Source organism: Callorhinchus milii, unplaced genomic scaffold, assembly GCF_018977255.1.
Source record: "Callorhinchus milii isolate IMCB2004 unplaced genomic scaffold, IMCB_Cmil_1.0 Scaffold24, whole genome shotgun sequence".
NCBI lineage: Eukaryota > Metazoa > Chordata > Chondrichthyes > Chimaeriformes > Callorhinchidae > Callorhinchus > Callorhinchus milii.
The window spans coordinates 2,290,265-2,311,370 of NW_024704765.1; the positions used below are offsets into that span (position 1 = coordinate 2,290,265).

General features: G+C 43.5%; 1 protein-coding gene across 1 annotated transcript in view; it reads left to right on the plus strand.

Annotated features, from left to right (window-relative positions):
• The window catches only part of ajap1 (adherens junctions associated protein 1), a 42,966-nt gene extending 22,698 nt beyond the window's left edge, over positions 1-20,268 (plus strand). Inside the window, exons 5-6 of the mRNA XM_042343773.1 lie at positions 1,776-2,015; positions 19,719-20,268. Coding sequence (XP_042199707.1) covers positions 1,776-2,015; positions 19,719-19,740 — 262 coding nt within the window. The 3' untranslated portion in view covers positions 19,741-20,268. The remainder of the gene's footprint in view (positions 1-1,775; positions 2,016-19,718) is intronic.
• Positions 20,269-21,106: the final 838 nt, after the last annotated feature.

Genomic DNA, 21,106 nt, shown 5'->3' on the forward strand with positions numbered 1-21,106 from the left:
ACATATATATATACCTACCTGTTACCTAATAATATATTAAGCAGAAATATTATCTGTTATCTAGCTTCCTCTTAAATAAGTCCAGTATTCTGGTCTGAACCATCTTTCCTGGTAGAATGTTCCTATTGTTATTTCTCATCCGTGTAAAGAAATATTTCCAGCTGTGTGTCCTGAAATTTCACACCTCGAAACCTGTGTCCTCTTGTTCTGTTGCCTTGGGGGTAGGGTATCTGAAAGTATTCCTTTGACCGTGCCTTCCATCACCCTCCTACCCCCACTCTCCCTACCCTCCACCCCTCCTGATCCCAATCCCCAGCTCGGGTGCAAATCCCTGACTGCCCAGCGCTTTGGGACATCCTCCCGACAAGAAAGGTGCTGTGCAAATGTAATTTGTTGTTGATTGTTGTTGTTCTTACTCTGACAGATAATGTAGAACATTTATATTTAAATTCACAAATGTATACATTTACAAATGATATAGCAAAGGTAGTATTTTAGAGAAGCATTTTATAGGCAGTGCAGAGATTTCCATCTCATTGTTCAGACCTACATGTCAACCGAGAGGTGAGATGCCAATGGGAGGCAGGTGTGCTCTTTCCTGCTGTATGTTATGGGGTTAACAATGGGGTGGGATTTGCGATGTTCCACTTATGGATTCCTATGGATCTGCAGAAATGCCGCTCTGCCAGTAGATGGTGGAACGGATTCCCAATGGTTCCCCTTCCATCCAGTTCATAGAATCATAGAATTATACAGCACAGAAGGAGGCCATTCGGCCCATTGTGTCTGTGCTGCCTCTTTAAAAAGAGCCATCCAAATCACCACTTCCCCCCTCTCTCTCCATAGCCCTGCAAACTTGACCTCCCTACATAAAATCTCTTAAAAGTTGTTATCGAATCGGCTTCCACGTCCCTTTAGGGCAATGCATTCCAGATCTGAACAACTCACTGTGTGAAAACATTTCTCCTTGCCTCCCCTGTGTTTCTTTTAACAAATGTTTTAAATCGGTGCCCTCGGGTTACCAACCCACCCGCCCAGTGAAATGGAAAGGAGCCCCCGCTAATTTTGCATGAGTCAGATTCCTTATTAAGAAATATGGCAAATTACCGCAAATTTCACCTACCATGACTCTACTAATCTGACTCACCACCAAAGGAGAGTCGTTTAGACACAAAGATGATTTTGAAGCTAAACCATGAATATTAAACTCCAACAAAGAATGAATCCCAATGAATTCAGACATAGAGAATGTTTATAGCTTCTTATCACATCAAAGTGTTTTCCAGTAATTACTGTCGTGCAGTGATTTTTTTTGTAGGTAATCGCGGAAACCATTATGTGCACAGCCTACGGTCACACACACAGCTCCATGGTGAATGACCGATTAATCTGCAGGATTGTTGGCCAGGATTCCAGGAGAAACTCCCTTCTCCATTGTAGGAATTTTAACAGGTGCCTAAGGACAAGGCAGAGGAGGGCCCCGTTTAAGTGTCCCATCCAAAGGACGGTGCATTTGACAACGTAGTGCTCCAGGATACACTCGAGCGTCAGGCTACACTGTGAGCTCGAGGCCCTGGTGTGGGGTCTTGACATCACAACTTTCTGATCTCAGAGGGAGGAGGGTATCACCCTCATTGCTTTGTGAGGGTGGGGTGGGGGAGGCAGTGGCTGTCAGTAAAGGGGGGGAGAGGGGAGGGGGAGAGAGGAGGGGGAGAGGGGAGGGGGAGAGCTCTCTTCTTGTCGCTGAAGTCAGCAGATGTGTTTATTTCACACAGTTGTGCACAAAACGGGAACCGGCGGCGAAATAACCATCAGAGGAAGATCAACCACCAGGAGGAGAGCTGCCAGAACCTGACGGATTTCACCGCGACCCGAGTGCCCAGTAACATGGACATATTCACGGCCTACAACGAGACTCTGCAGTGTTCTCACGAGTGCGTGCGAGCTTCCATGCCTGTCTACGCGGACCAAGGGCTGCACCAGACTGTGTACAAAACCACTTTCAACGGAAATCGGTAAGGCAGGTGTGGTCTCCAGAGCAAATTGGTTACCGATCTATTCTCTCTCTGTGTTATACACGTACTTGTTTGGATCCGAACAGTACAAATCTCAGACTCGTAGCCCGTGCCGGGGATCGGACGTTGGCGTTGGGCTTTGACCCCCAATGAGATATTGAAGCCACAGAAGTTCCTACTGAGCTATTCCCTGCAGGCAGCGATGCCCAGCAAACGAGTAGCGTTTTAAGTTAGGCAGCAGGGCATTGTGTCCAGTTTTGGGGCTCCTAATTACAGGAAGGATGTAACAGCAATGGAAAAGGTTCCAGCATCGATTCACTTAAATGTCTCCAGGGGAAAGGGGCCTTCAGTTACAAAGAGGGACTTGAGAAGCTGGGCCAATTTTGACTGGTGCTGAGAGGTTAAGAGAAGATAAAGATCAAGATCTGGTGGATTATGCAGGGTTAGACAGGATAAACAGTGATAAATTTCCTCTAAACCGAAGTAAAAAATGTTACAGATGCTGGAAATCTGAAATAAAAGCAGAAGTAGCCACGGGCACTCAGCTGGTCAGGCAGCATCTATGGAGAGAGGAAAGTAAGTTAACATTTCAGGTGTTAACTTTCCTCTGGTGGGTGAATCTTTCACAGGAAGTCACGCATTTAGGATGATCATTGAAGGCACGCAGTTAGGATGATGATAAAAAAAGAATTGAAGTGGAGGGAGGTTAGAAAAGTGGCTTCACTACTTTGTTGAATGATGAAATCCATTTAGCAACTTCCTTGCTGCCGTTTCTCGCCAGCTTTCCCTGTCTCAATGGCTGTAGGCTCCAAAGCAATCTCCGTAGCCCTTGTACACCACTACTGAGCTGGCATTTGTACTGACTGGTGTTTGTAGTCTAAACCTCTTAGGGTGTGGGCTCTTCCTGGCTGGCAAGTTGTAACCGTCACATTGCAAGTTGATGTGTGTTTTTTTGTTGGGTGACGTGGCTTTTTTTTTGCTCTGCACAACGGCCCCTCTCAGGGCAGGTCAGGATGTCTTATCAGTTGTTATTCATTCATTCACACAAGCAGCCTATCATCACACCGGAATAACATGGCAAGAGGGTTTGAGGAAATTATCAAAGGTCGGTATAGGCAACTGCACCAAAGCAACATTTCTCTCTCCCTCTCCCCTGCACCCCCCCACCCCCACACCCTCACATTTGGCATAATAGTTTGGTCAGAAAGTTTGCTCCTGATTGCAGGAAGCAACTAGAAAAGTGGCTTCACTCAGCCCGTGACGTGAGGTGCTCAAAACACAACGTCTCACTATGACTGTTCAAGTTGGCCTCCCAACCATTCTGAACGAGGCTTCAGATTCAACCATTGTGCCAAAGCTGTGGGGGTGGGGGGTGGGTTGGGGGAGTGGAAAGACTCAACTGAAATTCTGCCATTTCTTAACAGATTCAATGTGATAATTAACGCAATAAAAAACGCTTGAACCCATAGTACCAGAAACTCAGAGGAGCTTTCTGATTTGGGTTGAGCACAAAATGCTTTCAACCTTCTCCAAATCTGTATGCAAACAGTGGAGCTGTGCTCAGCACACAGAGCACACGGCACAATTCCGCATGAGCCCAAATTTTAAGAAGCAATAATCTACTTTTCCCCTGAGAGACGGTACTGTGTATATCTCTGGAGTATTGTGTTCAGTTCTGGTCACTGCAAACAGAAGGAGCTGCCCCAGGCTCGAGATGCAACAATAAATGACATTTACACAGCAACTTTCATGTCGGGAGGATGACTCAAGGCACTGGACAGTCAGGGTGGGGTTTGGGAACAGGAGGGTGGGGAGCAAGGAGGGTAGGAGGGTGATTGGAGGTGAGGTCGAAGAGGATGGTCTTCAGATGGGCCTTGAAGAAGAAAGGGAAAGGAAGACACAGTGTGGTGGAGAGCAGCGAGGATGGAGTGTGAGGAGGGACGGGAGCTCAGCTTGAGGAAAGACTGGATATGATGGGTCTCTTCTTGTAAAGAGACGTCTCTGAGCAATCTTTGTAGAGGTCTATAAGTATATAACTAAAAGAGTCCATCTAGAATAATACTTTCAGATACACCAAAGCAGAAGGACAAGAGGGGACAGGTTCAGGGGTGTGAAGTGCAAGTTCAAGACAGACGCCAGGAAATATTTCTTTACAAAGAGGTTATAACAGCTTAGTGAAGAGAGTAAAATAACATAGTATCACGAGCTGAACCACTGCAGATAATGATCTGAGTGAAAAGTATACAAAGATTGTTCCATCCCTGAAAAGCCTGTCTCATGTTTTCCATCCCGTTAGTCTGTCAGCTTGGTATTGAGTAATATATCAAGCTGAATAATATATCAGTGAAACGTGTTAGTGACGATATCGAAGCTGGGGAGGTAAGTGGAGTCTCTCTGGGGCTGAACTTGCTGTGAAAAGACACTTCTGACAAAGATAGACAAATTGCCCATAGAGATGCAGACGCGTTCTCAACAGCACAAACCATGTCCCAAAACAGGTAGCATTATCATCGCTGTTGCCACGCATTTATTTAAATGAAGATTTGTACAGAGCAGTGGCTGGCATTTATTGCACCCAGGTCCAGGCAGCGATGGTACTGAGAGATAAGGCCCTGCTATCTTATCCTTTACGATGACTTACGATCTAAGAGAAGGCAGGAGCGGTGACCTTAAAATCCTTGACTGCGCTACAGTTGGGGGCTTTGGAGTCTAATCAGGTAAATGCTTGCCTCAGTCTGCAAACTCTTGATGTATCAGGGCACAGAGAAGGGCTCACTAATTAACAATAGCAAACCGAGCACCTGACGTTAGCGAGATTCCTATGCAGGATTTATGAGCCTCGCATCCCGAAGGAGTTTTAGCTTTGACACTGGTTAACTGATAAATCTTCCACATTCGTAAGATCTGTTGTTGTAGCATCAACATGTTCCATCGCACACATAAGCACCTCCCAAATCTTAAAGATGTCAAGTCACACAGTACAGCGCAATATCTTTGCCACTGTCTTAAAATTTCAGGTGGAGCAAAGCTTTGGAGAATTCTTCAATTCCATTCTTAATCTGGAAGCCAGTTTCGTTTTAAGTACTGCGGAAAATTGCCTTCTCAATAAAGCCTGGTTATATAGGTTCCTGTCAGTCTGCCCCATCTTAAATTTGATGTGAATGGACTTGAGGCTAAGATTAGGTGGAATTCATCGCCCTGGGCTATTTACATCCATCAGATGATGGTTTGAAAGCCAAGAACAGAGGATTATGGTAATGAGGGTAGGTTTAGAAAATTGGGGATCTCAAAGGAGCAGAGAAGGTTAAAAAAAATCTGACAGACACCATCTTATTATTTTTGCTAACAAAGTATACAGCCACTTTGCAGTATATTCTGTAAAGCATTTTGAGATGTCTCAACGACATGATAAGGCATTATATCAATTGCAAGGATTATTATTATTATTGAAAGGGTTGAGAATGATATAATAATAATCCTTGCATTTGATTTAGCACTTTTCACGTCTTCTAGCCGTCTCAAAGCGCTTCACAGAGTATACTGCAAAGTGAATTCACTGTATATTTGTGGGAGAAGGTGACCAAGAAAAGATTATTCCCTCTGGCTGATGAATTGGTGATGGTCTGGAGGGTGTGGATTTGAGCTCACGTTTAGCGCAGGAAGAGCTAAAGAGGAAAGATTGTCTTCATGAAGAGTGTTATTGGAACATGAAATATTTTGGCACAAGCAGCTATTGAAACTCAGATCACTGAGTAAGTGTCAGAAGAAAAATAGTGTGAAAGAGTATGAAGCGAGAGTAGGAAATTGAAATCAGAGTAGAGATCTCCAGTGGGGCAGTAGGCACAGCATAGACAAGGTAGCATTGTGGTGTGTGGGGGGAGCAACAACAACTTGCATTTATATAGTGCCCCTTACACAGGATAGTGTCCCGTAGCACTTGAATGGGGTTGGGCAAGGGAATGGGATTGGAGTAGAGAGTAGAGAGCACCAGTGGGAAGTTGAGTAGCAACTGCAGCAGCAAGAATTCAACTGGCCAAAAGGCCTTGCTGTGTGCTGTGTTATCACAAATCGTTAACATTTTTGAGTTGTGCAACATTCTGAACCGTGACATCAACTGCTTTTGATGCAGAACATTGGAAAAAGCCACGTCACCCATCACTGGATGTTGCAGCCAGCCATCACAAAGCCTTCCAGCACTGGCTATCTGGCTGGCTATGTGTGTCTTCCTCTCAGTATACAAATGCACGTTTCGCTGCACCTGTCTGAGCATGACAGTTTTCAGGTGTCTGTCAAAGGGATGTCCGTTTGCTTTTCAAGCTGGGTGTCTGTCGGTTCTGTCTTCTGTGAGTTCATAAGCAGCATAGATTGTTCTTTTGGAAGCCTTGTTGTTTCATTTGAAGCTTTGATCTGACTGTGGGGCAAACTGACTGGCTGGAATAGTGTAGCATATAGCCTCAAAGTCCTATAAACACTTAATTCATTGGAATATTGGGGGTGAATTTGGAACAAGGAGGGAATAAAAGGCAGGAGAAAAACTCTATATTTCCTTGAAATAGCAATGGAGAGATGGAGAAGGCAAAGGACATCAGTTCATGACCATTCTAATCTCAAGGCAGAAGGGACCTAAATTGCTAGCTTAACCACTAAGGGGATGGTGATCTGGAAATAATGAAATTAACAAACATATTAATGCAGAATGTTTGTTAACCAGCAGCCAGATAGTAATGTCAAACATGTACCTGTGTTGTACCAACCTGCTATAGAACAAGTACAAATTTACAAGTAATTCTGCCCCTCTGGCAACCTTTTGCCTTCAGCTAGTCATCGTTGTGTGACCAGAAACTATCAGAGAAAGGATTCACACTCTGTTCTTTCCAAATTAATCGTTGGTTTTGATATATTTTGGCTACAAGCCAAGATTCACTTGGAGCAACACTCAGCAGTAGATGTGCTGTTTTGCTCTGTAATTCTTTGGGCTGCACTGATGTGTTCAGTGAACGAACGTAACACAAGGCCCCATAGGATGGTCATCTGTGGAGAAGCCAATGATTCTGCTCGATCGTGGAAGTTCCGGCCCTAACGAGATGTAACGTGCGATGTCTCTTGGTGGGATTCTGTCACACAGAATTCCTGTCAAACTCCGGTCTGGAGGCAGATGGCAGTGATGGAGAAAGCAGTGATCCCATGGCCTAATGTCCTTCTGGTTACCGGGAAAAGTCCTCCCGTTTGTTCGGCTAGGATTCAGAATCCCGTTAGGAAGCACCGCAAACTAGAGCCCAGTAACTGTTGCTTTGGTGCAGTTGATTTAATTGTCCTGGCCTTTCAATTAACCAATTGGGGTGAAACAACATTAGGTTGGGTGAATATCAACAACAACAAATGACATTTACACGGAGCCTTTCACGGCGGGAGGATCTCGCAAGGCGCTGGACAATCAGGGATTTGGACCTGAGCTGGGGGTTGGATCAGGAGTGGCAGAGAGTAGGGTAACGGTTGTTACTAAGGCAAACATAGCAACCCATCTGCACTAAATTGGATAAGACAACATACAAATGACTCAAAATGTTCATCGAAAGGCTAGTTTGAACTACGCAGCACAGCCATTTTGATGTGATGATTTATTTACTGATAATATTGAAACTGAGGCTCCACTGTGACATCTCTAACTTTAATGCTTGCCCGACACCCCACTTTACTACGACAATAGATTTGTTCTGTTTCTGCCATTTGCTCGTCTGTTTAGTACTTTGGAAGCCTCCATGCTGTTGGCGCAAAAGGCGCAAATTCTGTGTTTCTCACGAACCGGGGGCCGAGTCAGAAATAGTGCAAAAGGATTTCTCTCATGAAGATGGGGCAAACTTTGTCACTTATTCAGTCTTTCTGCTGGGCCAACAAAAGGCATTAATGGGTGACTAAGGTGGTGCAGCCCCACTCCGCTTTACTTCAGTAAAAGGGCAACTACACCATAAGCAAATGGGACAGAGTTACATGTGGAAAGGTGGTGGCGTCATTTCCCTGAAGCTTCCATTGGCTTCATTGCCTTACAATGCCAAGCTGGGGTAGTTTCAGCCCTCACGGGAAAGCATTAGTTACATACGATTGGAATGAATTGAAGGGAACCTAGTTGGAATGAACTTGCTCACATTTCTATTTCTGTAAATTGATTGGCTTTCACACTTTTCACTGTGATGTCCTTCTCCTGCCCTGATTCATTTGAGTGGATCAAAACTTTTTCCTTGAGTGTGATGTGCCTTAAAATTTAAGACAGGGCAGAAGCGTGGAAATTTCTCCAATCCAGCCTGGTTTGGGAGCCGCTTTGTTCCGCAGCTCTTAACGAGAAACCGGCTTCCAATTTAAGATTAGATTAAAGGACTTTGCACAGTTCTGCACCATCTTAGATTCTAAGAGAAAAATATTCTCATACGCTTAAGACTAGGCAGAATTTTAAGTCCCTTTCGGGTTTCCCATCTCAGGAAACTACAGAAAAAAATGGCTTTCAAAAAGAACCAGAATTGTAACAATTATCAAAATTCAGGAACAAACTTCAATAATAATAATCTTCGCATTTGACACAGCGCCTTATCACGTCTTCGAGATGTCTCAAAGCGCTTCACAGGATATACTGTAAAGTGAATTGACTGTATATTTTGTGAGCGAAAATGTTAAGACACTGGACTTTAAGGCTGAAGCCCTGAAAAATATTAGGTATGTGATAGCTGAGCTTCTGGGATGTTGGCAGAGTATTCCATTAATGTCTGCATGCCGTACCATTAATTAGTTTACAGTCAGTCAGAGAGCAAAGGTCAGTCAGAGGGGAAGAAGACTGTTCTGTTCTTATGTCTGACTGATGGATGAAACTTAAGCACGTTAAGAATGGTTGTTTTGTTGGTGGGGAGATGATCGGCTTTCACCAAACGAAAATAGGGAGGTTTCAAATATTCCGACCATTTCCGTTCTCTGTCCGCGTTCTATGGGCTGTTTTCTTTTTCCTCCGCCCCCCTCCCCAAGTCCTTTGCTTTTGTTAACAAACCCCAGTCAACCAAAGCTGGGGCGTGTGTTGGTGCTTTGGTCACTTGTGCTCAGTGTGTCTCTGTGCACATCAGATCTTCTGCTGTCCGCTTCTGTCTGCCTGAAGTGAAATGTTCTTGAGGGAAGTGCAGTGGCCACACCAGCATTGGTTGGTTGGTTGGTTGTTTGGACGGTGAAGGCTGGTGACTTGACCGACCAGACTTTCTTGACAAAGTAGCTCTTTGTGGGAACACGTTAAAGCATCGACCTTCAGAGAGAGGCAACTTTCCCAAGACTTGGGGGCAAAAACATATTATACAAGCAAACAAATACTTATTTCAGAAAAAAAAGTTGGCTCGCTCATTAGGTCTCGGCTCCAATTGGAACAAATTTGCGTTACGTGATGTGATAAATATTACAAGGACAAAATTTTCAATCCTTTGGGATTTAAATTCCCCCCCTCTCCCCCGTCTTCTGGAGATTGGTTTCTCCCTTCAGCCATTATGGCACATAAATGCCACTATATTGTTTTGGCTTAAAATAAGCCAAACCTTCTAATATTAAAAGCTGTTTGAGTGGCTAGATTTTTTTTAAAAGGTAGTGAAAAGAAAATGACGGCAGTTCATCACTGAGAAAGCTGAAGGCATAAACCATTCCCCAGAAGTCAAAGGGCTGTTTGGCCCCAACGCAGTCATACACAGGAAAACAGAGCACTTGTGATAATCATCACATCACATAGCGCAAACTTCCCACCGGCACATTCATAGTATCATAGAATCGTACAATCCTACAGCACAGGAGAAGGCCATTCAGCCCATTGTGCTGTACCTGCTCTTTGAAAGAGCCACTAACTCGTCCCACTTCCCCCCAAACCCTGCAAATTCTTCCTATCTAATTCCCTTTGAAAGCTGTTATCGAATCTGCTTCCACCACCCTTTCAGGCTTTGCATTCCAGACCGTAACAACTCGCTGGGTAACATTGTAGTACCTTAACATCAAAGTTATTTTTATCCATTCAGCAAAGTTTTAGTGAAATAACTAACATGAAATAACCAACGTAAAAGGCATGATATAAATATAATTTTGTATTGTATTAGTGGCCCATAGTTCTTCATGGTCTTAGGCCATAATCAAACTGGTAAGCGTCCCTCTGCTTGTCTAGTTAGGACCACTCTACTCTGTTAGGGCTTTGGCTTTCAGGGATTTCAGGAACCTAAGTGACTCTCAGGCCCTGGTCTGTTAGTCCAAGTCTTTTTCCCAAGCCATATTGTCTGATCTATCATTGGCAAATGACAAATCAAAACCAAATGGGGAAATAGTCTCTGGGCAGGAAGAGAGAATTTCATTATGATTCACACAGTTATGACACAAACGTAAATCTATTTTAAAAGCAAAAACAAAATCTCAAGGCACTACAACAGTTTGAATTTATCTCACCGTAAAAAAATCCAGGATAGTGTTGAATAAATATGAAAAGGCTTCTTTTCAAGATTTACACTCCTTGCATTGTTGCATCTACTTTACAGACCAAAAGAACTAGGTGAGAACTTGTATAAATCTCCATCCTTCAAACACGTTTAGGACTTTCCCACTTGAGGGATTCCAGAGTGGGATAGAGTAGCATTCTGGAATTGGAGAGAGACAGATTCTGGGATTGGAAAGAGTGGAATTCATATTAATATTCCATGCCCAATGGATCAATTACACCAAAGCATTGCATTCATATAATCTGAAGGCTAAAGTACTTTTGACTTCACAACAATTGTGAAAATTGGATTTTGGGGAGACTTTTACACCATTTCTTAATAAAAATTCTTAATTCAGAAATCAGGCCATCTGTGGTCCCAACTCATAGGAACTTGAGTTAAATTTAAATTTAAGGCTCGTGTAAATCTGGAACTCTCTCCCCCAAAAGGCTGTGGATCCATTCACATTTTCAAGGTTGATAGATACTTGTTAGGCTGGTATATTAAGGGATGTGGAGTAATGGTGGTAAATTGAGTTTGGGTATAAATCATCCATCATCTAAAACAGGCTTGAGGAGCTGAATGACCTACTCCTGTTCCTATGTGTGTTGATCGATATTTGGGTTAGGGTTTGCATGAGTTAGCCCAACACTCCCTTTCACATTTTGCAATTAAAGAAATCCCTTAAAAAACGTGCAAAAGTTGTCTGAAAAACTCAAAATTTACTTGGAATGGATGCCATTTAGTTTTGAACTGTACAAACATAGAGAAGCTAAAATGCATCTCTTAGCACATATGACAAACAGCCGTGTTCTCCACTAACACGGGAGCTTCCAGTCACTTTAGAAAGACTAACCAAAGGACCAGCAAAATGACTTCTTGATAAACATACTCTGGAATAAAATGTTATTCAATGTAATTAAATAACAACAACTTAAATTTATATAGCGACCTTCACGCGGGTAGTTTCCCATAGAGCATATATAAGAAAAATAAATGTTGTTGCATTTTTTCCTAATTTAATATACACATGCCTTCGCTCAGTGAAGAATCATTTAATAATAATAATAATACTTGCATTTGATATAGTGCCTTATCACTTTGTTGAGACGTCTCACAGAATATATTGTAAAGTGAATTGAACGAATATTTTGGGGTGGAAACGGGAATTCAATGGGAATACTTCCAAGTCACTGATATTCCCAGAACTGGTGTGGTTTTTGCATTACTCTGCTACATGGATTTCTGTCCCAACGCCCTGGATCTAAAGTTTCGCCAAATTCCTTGTTAATTGTTATTTTCTCTCCCTTTCCCCAAATTTGACCCAGTGCAAGACTTTCAGATACATCCAGGCAGCAGGTCAAGGGTTCACAATTGCATGACTTTTAACTTATGATCTCCTGATCTGCTATTTTCATAATGGGAACGTAGGAACAGGAGGAGGCCATTCGAGCCTGTCTCGCCATTCTATAAGATCATAGCTGATCTGTACCTCAAGTCTAATTACCCGATCTTGCCCCTTATCCCTTGATACCCTGACCTAACAGTTATACATCACCTCAGTTCTAAAATTGTGAATGGATCCACCATCCACAGCTTTATGGGGAAGATAGTTCCAGATTTTCACTTCCCATTGGGTGAAAAACTGCCCCTGACTTCACTCCTAAATGGCCCGGCTCTAATTTTAAGATGATGCCCCTTGTTCTGGATTCCCTGAATAGAGGAAATAGTTTCTCTGTATCTACCCTATCGAATCCCTTTAATATTTTAAATACCTCATTCAGATCACCCCTCAACCTTCTAAACAAAGGAATACAGACCAGGTTTATGCAACCTGCCCTCATAATTTAACCCTTTAAGCCCTGTAAGTGCTGTTCAGGGTCAGACTTTAGAAAGAAGGGGAAAATGACAATTAACAAGCAATATTTATCCCGCCATATTTTTTACAGATTTGTTCACACACCAAATTTTGTCCACTCCAATGTTGCAGCAATGCCCCAGCGTTCCGAGCCGCTACCTCACGTGAAGGGCGCTCCATAAATGCAAGTTGTTGTTGTTGCTCTAAAACAAAATAATGCACAGAAGAAGAATTAATCTGAATGACGTTATGCTCAAAGGGCTGAATTTACAAGGAAAATATTTTGCAAAGATCCCAAAATGTATCAGGATAAATCCATGTCTCTCCACATCTTGTTATGAAGGCCATTAATACCCTCCTAATTGTTAATTTTTTAAAAAAAAATGTGCTCAATTAATCCATGACTGTTTGTGGGACACTGCTGTGCACAATTGGCTGCCGTGTTTTACCTACAAAACATAAAGTCAATTCCAGTATATTCTGTGAGGCTCTTTGAGACGTCTCGAAGACGTGACCAGGCACCGTATCAAATGCAAGGATTATTATTAGTATTAACGTTATGTAAACTTTGATATCACACTATCTTGAAATAAAATAAAATCCTCATCTTAGTTTCCAATTGCCTTGGTTACGCTGAAGATGTAACATTCAGTTGACATGAAACAGTTTTTTGTGGGGAATGTTGAGGGAGGTGTTAGTAGCCCCCGCGTATCCCACCCAGGTCTGTATTGTTCGAGGATGAAGGTCGATGCTCTAACCAAGTGACAGAGAGCCACTTCACAGGGCTTTGTTTTCCAGGCTTAGCTTGTACTTAGGCCTGCCTGATGTATATTAAGTGCCATCTCGCGCAAAGCCCATTTTTCTGCTCGCTGCAGAATCTCCCCACCAGAACGCCAGCTAATCCCAGTGCCCTACGCTTCGGAGAAATGGTATGAAATCTCCTGCTGACTGGCTGAAGGCTCTTTCACCTGAGGCAGCCAGACTCCGCGTGCCTAGTCCCTGGTAAGTATGACTGTCCGTTGCACGAACCGATTTTGACTTGCTAATTCTGTCCCCCAAAAAAAGAGGTTTGGCTACAGAGCAACGGGATGCAATGAAACCAATTCAGAGATCAAACTCCGCTTGACCAAAAGATCTTGGGGGGCATCCGGTAGCCATTGCCTGGTCCATCCCCACCCACCGAGTCTGATGTTTGGCAATAATAAGCGGTTAAAATCAAAATGTGTAAAGGAAATTGACTCGCTCCATCAAATGTGTAATAATCCCTTCAAAAATAAATAAATAACAATAATAATTTGATCACTCAATCCATGACTGTTTAAGGGATACTGAGTGTGCAATTGGCTGCTGCGTTTTGTCCACAAAATATACAGTCAATTCACTTTACAGTATATTCTGTGAAGCGCTTTGAGACGTCTTGAAGACGTGATAAGGTGCTATATCAAATACACGATTATTAGATTATATCTTCACCCAGATCTCAGCTCCAAATTGATGGCATTGAGATGAGATCAAGCCATGACTAATTGAGGTTGGAGTCGGCTATTTCTCTCAAACCCTGAAGTGCAATCCCACCTTAACTAACTTGGAAGCTTCACGGGTTGAGAATTAAGGCTCTTCTGATTTACAATTCGGTTATTGTGGAGCTCTGAATCTGAACTTCAGGGCTTCGAGACTGAGGCAACTGGGCCCTTTAATACCCTGACCCAACAAGGCCTGGATGCCCAGTGACGATCACAAAGGCTGGCATTGTGGAGAGGTTTCATTGCATTCCCGAAATCTAGCATGAAACGCGGTGACACCAACAGTGATTGTGAGTTGTGAGCCCTTCACACTCGCAAGGAAGTAGTGGGCCTGAAAGGTCGCTGATGCGATCTGCTTCTGATTTCTTTCTGCTGTCGATATGTTTCCTTACGGGGAAGGGCGGGGAAGTGGGGGGGAGGAAGACGGAAAGGATTGACCATAAAAAAGACATGGACTTGTAAGTATGTGATGTCTAAAGTCCTTTGTGACTGTCAGGATGGAGTGAGGCAGCCCTGTGTTTGGTGGAACACCCAACTTCTTTTGAATAACGTGCAACCACATTACAGGTATCTCAGCATTGGAGAATGACCTGTTTAAAGTAGACAGCTCGGTTATCCTATCCGCTTTCCTCTGCTTCTAGGTATTCCCTCACCCGCCCATCCTTAACATATAATAATGAGGTTTACAATTGATAAACTCTCAAAGTGCCTTCACATGTTTTAATGGAAAGTGCAGTGTATTTGCAGGCAGCCATGTTGCACACAGCAAATGTCCCACAAACAGCCATGAAATAAATAATCAATTTTATCTGGAGGATTGTCAGCCAGGACACTTGGAGAGAGAAACTTCCTTTTCTTTTCAAACAATGCCATAGTTGCCAAACATCCATCTGAACAGGCAGACGAGATGGGACATTGGTTTAACATTTGATCAGCACTGTATTGGAGTGTCCGCCTACACTGTGAGCTTGAAGTCCTGACGTGTGGACTTGAACCCACAACTTTCTGATTCAGAGGCGAGAGTGGAGCCGATAGAGCCAAGTTGACACGATTGTTGCTTAGCAACTCAGAGCTAAGCAGAAGGAGCACTTAATAAGAGAACTTGCATTTTTTTTTAGTGACTAAAATGTCAAAATGTCTCAAAGCGCTTCACAGTAATTGCTGTCACATATGGTGACTGGTTTTCTGTAGGGAAACGGAGCAGCCATTTTGTACACAGCAAGGTGACCATTTTGTGCAAACTGTCATGAGGGAGGACTGTTGAGCGGGAAACCGGGAGAAATGTCCTTCTCTTTTCCCGCAGTGTTCAAGATCCTTAATGCTCACCTGAACAGGCAGATGGACGTGGGGAAGAAAACATGAACTGAGCACTGAGCTCACGAAGGGAAAGAAAGACAGAAAGGAGCAAAGATTTCATATGGCCATTTCAGAAGAAAATGATTTGGAAAAAGAGGGCAAAATCTTCAAATTAGAGGGCCACAGTAAAAGTTTTTATGAATATATTAAAAGAAAGAGTGGTAAAGAGGAATGTGAGCCAATTAAAGACAGATGTTGGTGAGACTAATGGACAATAACGAAATGTCAGGCTTGTGGAATGAATACTTTGCTTCTGTTTTCACAATAGAGGAAGAGGACAAAGTACCAGTGGTAGAAGGGAACCTAAAAATAAGACAAAGAGAGATGCTAAATGCATTTAATATAAATAAAAAATGGTAATCAAGAAAATATTGAGACTAAAGCTAGACAAATCTCCAGGACCTGATAGATTCCACCCTAGGGTGTTAAAATAAGTAGGGGAGGAAATTGAGGACGCCTTTGCCATAATTTTCCAAAGCGCTATATTCAGTAATTGTGCTCTTGGATTGGAGATTTGCAAATGTCACTCCATTATTTGAGAAGGGAGGGAGGGAACAACCAGGTAACTGCAGACCTGTCAGCTTCACTTCAGTTATGGGGAAGTTACTGGAATCTCTTATCTGGGTCAGAGTGACTGAGCACATGGTCAAATATGAGCTAATCAAAGAGAGTCAGCGAGGATTTGGGAAGAGGTAGGTGGTGCTTGACAAATCTAATTGAATTTTGTGAGGAGGCCACTAACATGGTGGATAAGAGAGTGTCTGTGGATGTCGTCCACATGGACTTCCAGAGGCATTTGATAAAGTTCCGCACAAGAGGTTATTAGCAAAAATAAAAGCACATAGAATGGGCTGAGACCTTGTGACATAGGTAATTGGTTGGGAGGCAGGAAACGGAGAGTAATAATAATAATAATAATCCTTGCATTTGATATAGCGCTTTTCACGTCAGGAGGATGTCCCAAAGCGCTTCACAGAACACACTGTAAAGTGAATTGATTGTATATTTGTGGGCGAACGCGGCAGCCAATTGCGCACAGCAATGTCCCACAAACAGTCATGGGTTGAAAATGACCAATTTATTATTGTTTTTGGTTTTGGAGGGATTATTATTAGGCTCTGTGTGGAGTAAGGAAACCTGCCCAAGGTTTCGCCCTCTGCCTCGAATTGAACTCAGGTCTCTCACTTACAAAGCGAGTGCTCAACCACTGAGCTACAGGACTCCACGATAGTAGCTATAAGGTGAATGTTCTCTGATTGGCGGGACGTGACAAGTGGTGTCCCACAGGGTCTGTAATGAGGCCTCAGTTTTTCACTGTATATACATAGTAAATGACTTGGATGAAGGAATAGAAAGTTTTATATACAAATTTGCAGATGACACAAGATTAGGAGGCAAAATTGTGCAGATGGGAGCAGGAACTTACAAAGGGACTTAAATACATTAACTGAATGGGCAAAACTGTGGCAGATGGAATTCAATGTAGGAAGTGTGGGGTCATCCACTATGGATTCAAAAATAGTAAAACTGAATATTTTCTAAATGGGGAGAAACTAAGAACTGGAAGAGCAAAGGGATTTGGGTGTCCAAATACACAAATCACTATAAACACGTTTACAGATACAAACAGTGTTCAAAAAGGCTAATGGGATGTTGGCCTTTATCTCAAGGGAGTCGGAATTTAAAGGAGAGGAACTGATGCTTCAACTATATAGAGCCTTGGTCAGAGCCCATCTGGAGACTGTTCAGTTTTGTGCACCACACCTCAGGAAGAATATATTGGCTCTGGAAGGGGTGCAACACAGACTCATCAGAATGATACCAGGGCTAAAAGGGATAAATTATGAGGAAAGATTGCATAAACTTGGTCTCTATTCCCTTGAGTTTAGAAGGTTGAAAGGTGATCTGATTGAGGTTTTTAAAATAATGAAGGGATTCCATAAAGCTACTCCTATACTTCTATGAAGTCCCCCGCTTTTAATTACGAAGAGCCCAAACTTGTCTAATCATTGCTCATAACTCATTTCTCCAACACTGGGAATCATCTGCTACCTTAGTCCTGGGTTCTCGATTGGATTGCTCAAAGCTCTGGCTTTTATTGTTTGAAAACCAATGATGAGATGTGGACCCAGCAACAGTGGACATCGATTTCTTGAGGCAGATTTCAGCTAATGTGATGGCAAGGGACTGACAATGAGCTCAGCCTGCGATGGGAGGAGAGGGTGGTGGGAGGTGGAGAAATTAGACTGCTCCTGTGGGCAATCCTCCTTAGGCAAGTTTCCTGACTCCACAATCCTAGCAGTAAGTAAGAGCCTTGTTATTCGATTGGTGGATCGATTTCTGACGGTAATAATCCCTTCAAAAAAAATTAATAATAATTTGGTCACTCAATCTATGACTGTTTGTGGGACGCTGCTGTGTGTAATTGGCTGCCATGTTTCGCCCACAAAATATAAGTTAATTCACTTTGCAATATATTCTGTGAAGCGCTTTGACACGTCTCAAAGATGTGATAAAGCGTTGTATCAAATGCAATTATATTATTTTTATTCAACCAATATTGAGTCATACTATGGCACAGAGCTTACAAACAGAACAACCTGTGTCAAGCCTTTTATTCTGGCCTCTCGATCCCATTAATTTTAATGGCAGGAAGAAGCTAAGGAGATCTCTGCTAACATTCCCTCAGAACCTCTCTGGGCAGCTGGTGAGGCCCCCAGGGTTTAGCCTGCCTTTTAACACGGAAGCTCTTCCAAATATTGAAAACAATTATCTATTCATTCCCTCTGTTGAGAATCACAAGTATCCAGTGGAGAGTGCCGGGTGCGGTTTGAACCTACTTGCTTTGAATATCAATGAAGCCGGTCGTGCATTGAGCCCCTGCAATTCGTTCAACGACCTGCCCTTGCCTTTCACTTGGTAAAACATTTCAAAGTGCTTAACGGAGATGGAGTGGGAGAGCGAGCAGGGAGGGGGACTGTGTGTGTGGGGGTGGGGTTGGCGGGGAGGGGAGAAGGGAGATGGCTGAAGGCATAAAGAGTCATATAGCACCTCTGAGTTGGAAGATTGCGGTTCAAACCCCACGTCAGGGCTTTGAACTCATATCGTCCAGGCTGACACTCCAATACACTGTTTTAGGATGACGAGCTCAAAGGACCTTCACAACAATAGTGCGAGGCAGCAATAAACAAGACCAACAGGAACCTGGGCTGTCTTGCCAAATCAGTTGAGGTCTGATCCCCAGAAGTCATACTCTAGTTGAATAGCTCTCTTCAGGGGATTACTGAGTGGAGAGGGAGGAGAACTTGAAGGTGTTGATCAAAAACACTGTGAAAGAGATAAGATTCTAATAGGTCTTTGAAGGCAGGGAGAGGCACCAGGCAAAATAATTTGGGGAGAGAGTTCCAGGGATCTGGGGGAACGCAATGGCAGAAGGTTTGGCCACCAATGATAGGATGGGAGGTGTGAGGAACAAAACCACAGTGGATGGTGTGAGCAGGGGAATAGGGCTGGAGGAGATGGTCCAGGTTCAGAGGGCTGAGAAGGCAAAGAGATTTACAACCCTTGACAGGGAGGAGGAAACACCAGAGCTGTGAGCAGGAATGAAGGTGGGGCCTGAATAGAGCTATTCAACTAGAGCATGACTTGTGGGGATCAGAACCTCAACTGATTTGGCGACACAGCCCAGCATCCTGTTTGCCTTGTTTATTGCTGCCTCAAACTGTTTGACACGGTGAGTGGCAATGAGTCAGCTAACACCTCCAGATCTCTTTCAGCTTCTCCCTTGGCAAGTTCTCTCCCATCCATGTAGTATACATGCCTCCTATTACATCCTATATTCAGTCCCTTGCAATTATCTGTATTAAACTTAATTTGCCAGTGATCAGCCCATGTGCACACCCCAACATGCTGCCTCCTCTGATTCTGCGGTTCCTCCTACCTTTGAATTAATTAGCTTTGGCTTGGAAGGCCATAACACTCACTCCAATGACAAAAAAGCCTCAATCTCCAAAATGCCGTCCTTCGGATGAAACCACAATCCTGTCTGCCTGAAAAGGTGGATATTAAAAAATTCCACAGCGCTATTCGAAAAGAGAAGGGAGTTTCTCTCTCCCAGTGTCCTGGCCAACAAAACCCCAGATAAAATTGGTCACTCACTTCATGACTATTTGTGGGACACTGCTGTGCGCAATTGGCTGCCACATTTCTCCCACAAAATACACAGTCAATTCACTTTACAGTGTATCCTGTGAAGCGCTTTGAGACATCTCGATGATGTGATAAGGCACTATATCAAATGAAAGAATTATTATTATTATTATTATGGTTGATCGGGTTCCGTCAAATCGTTCGCCAAAGGCTCATTTTTTTCCACCCAAATACAACTCACGGTTGCTGATTTGGTGTTTTTTTTGGGGGGAGTGGGGAAGGGGGGGATTTTGCTCATTTCTACCTCCTTGAAATCTCCTCCTTTTGCTTTTCTTGTCTGCAGGATTCCGCTGGTGAACCTCTGAAAGGGATCGGGTGCCCGGCTTTCTCCAGCGGACACGAGAGGCTGAGATTGATTGAGCAAAGCTGCGTTTATTTTTCTAAGTGCGAAAAAAAAAGCCGGCAGATCTCGTTATTTTGATGAAGAAAGAGTGAGAAAGGAAGCTATTGTGCGGAGGACGGAAAAAGGGGATTGGGATGAGGGTGGGGCTGGGGGTCGGGTGGGTTGGGGAGGGGGGGGGCAAGTTCCATAACAGGAGATTCTGAGACACAAAGAGAGAGAGAAAATATACAGAGCAGCCAAATTTTTAACAAAGACTGAAAACTGTTCAAAGTGTCTATATAATGGAGTCAAATAATGAATTTGGATCCATTACCGTTAGTGCCATAAGATGCCATGTACTTAGAGACTACAGGCTGGTATGATCCAATCAGAGACTTTATCTCTTTGAGAAGAATTTGATATATTTTGACCGGGAGAAACGCTATCCTTAATTTCTTTTACGTGGGACACGTTCCCGAGGTGATTCCCAACACGTTTGTCGGGAAGAGATTTCAAGGGTTGGAAGCCAGCGATGAGAAACTTGGATACAGTCAATTTTGCTTGTGTCACGGTGTATATATCCGATGTTAAAACTCTCGTAGGTTCGTTTCTGTTCCTTCCCTCTGTATCTTTCAGCCCCCACCCCTCCCCCCCCCCACCTTTCCCCTCCTCGATTCATTCCCGAGGCTGTGTTCCTAGGGCGAGCCCTGTGGGTGATTGGCCTCACTTGGTCTGGGATGACAAGTGGAAATTATCATTGGGATTTTGGACTCATTTTGGTTTGGAAGATTCCCATCCGGCTCAGCACAAAATCCCAACAAGTGAAGGAATGTATTTGAAAACATACTGACACACTCCACACTCACATCTGTTACACACACACACATAATACACACACAGACACACACATACACAGATAAACACAGGCACTGAAAAGCACAGACGGATGTACACCCCTTTCTCAATAGCCCTACACCCACACTGACACTCTCACACTGCTACATACACGCACACACACGCACACACACGCGCACACACGCATTAAGATACCAAAACACACACTGAGGTACATCCCTCTCTCAATATCCCTCCCCCCACACACGCGCACACACATACACACTGACACGCTCATACTGACACACATGAAACATACACGCAACCTGAAACTGACGCAAAGAAACACGCACATTCACACAGTGAGACACACTGACAGATACACCCACTAACCCAGACACACACACACGTATTCTGATACACACACAAGCACACACACAAACACACACCAATTAACACACGCTGACAAACACACTATCTCACACACACACAGACACACAGGCACACACATTAGT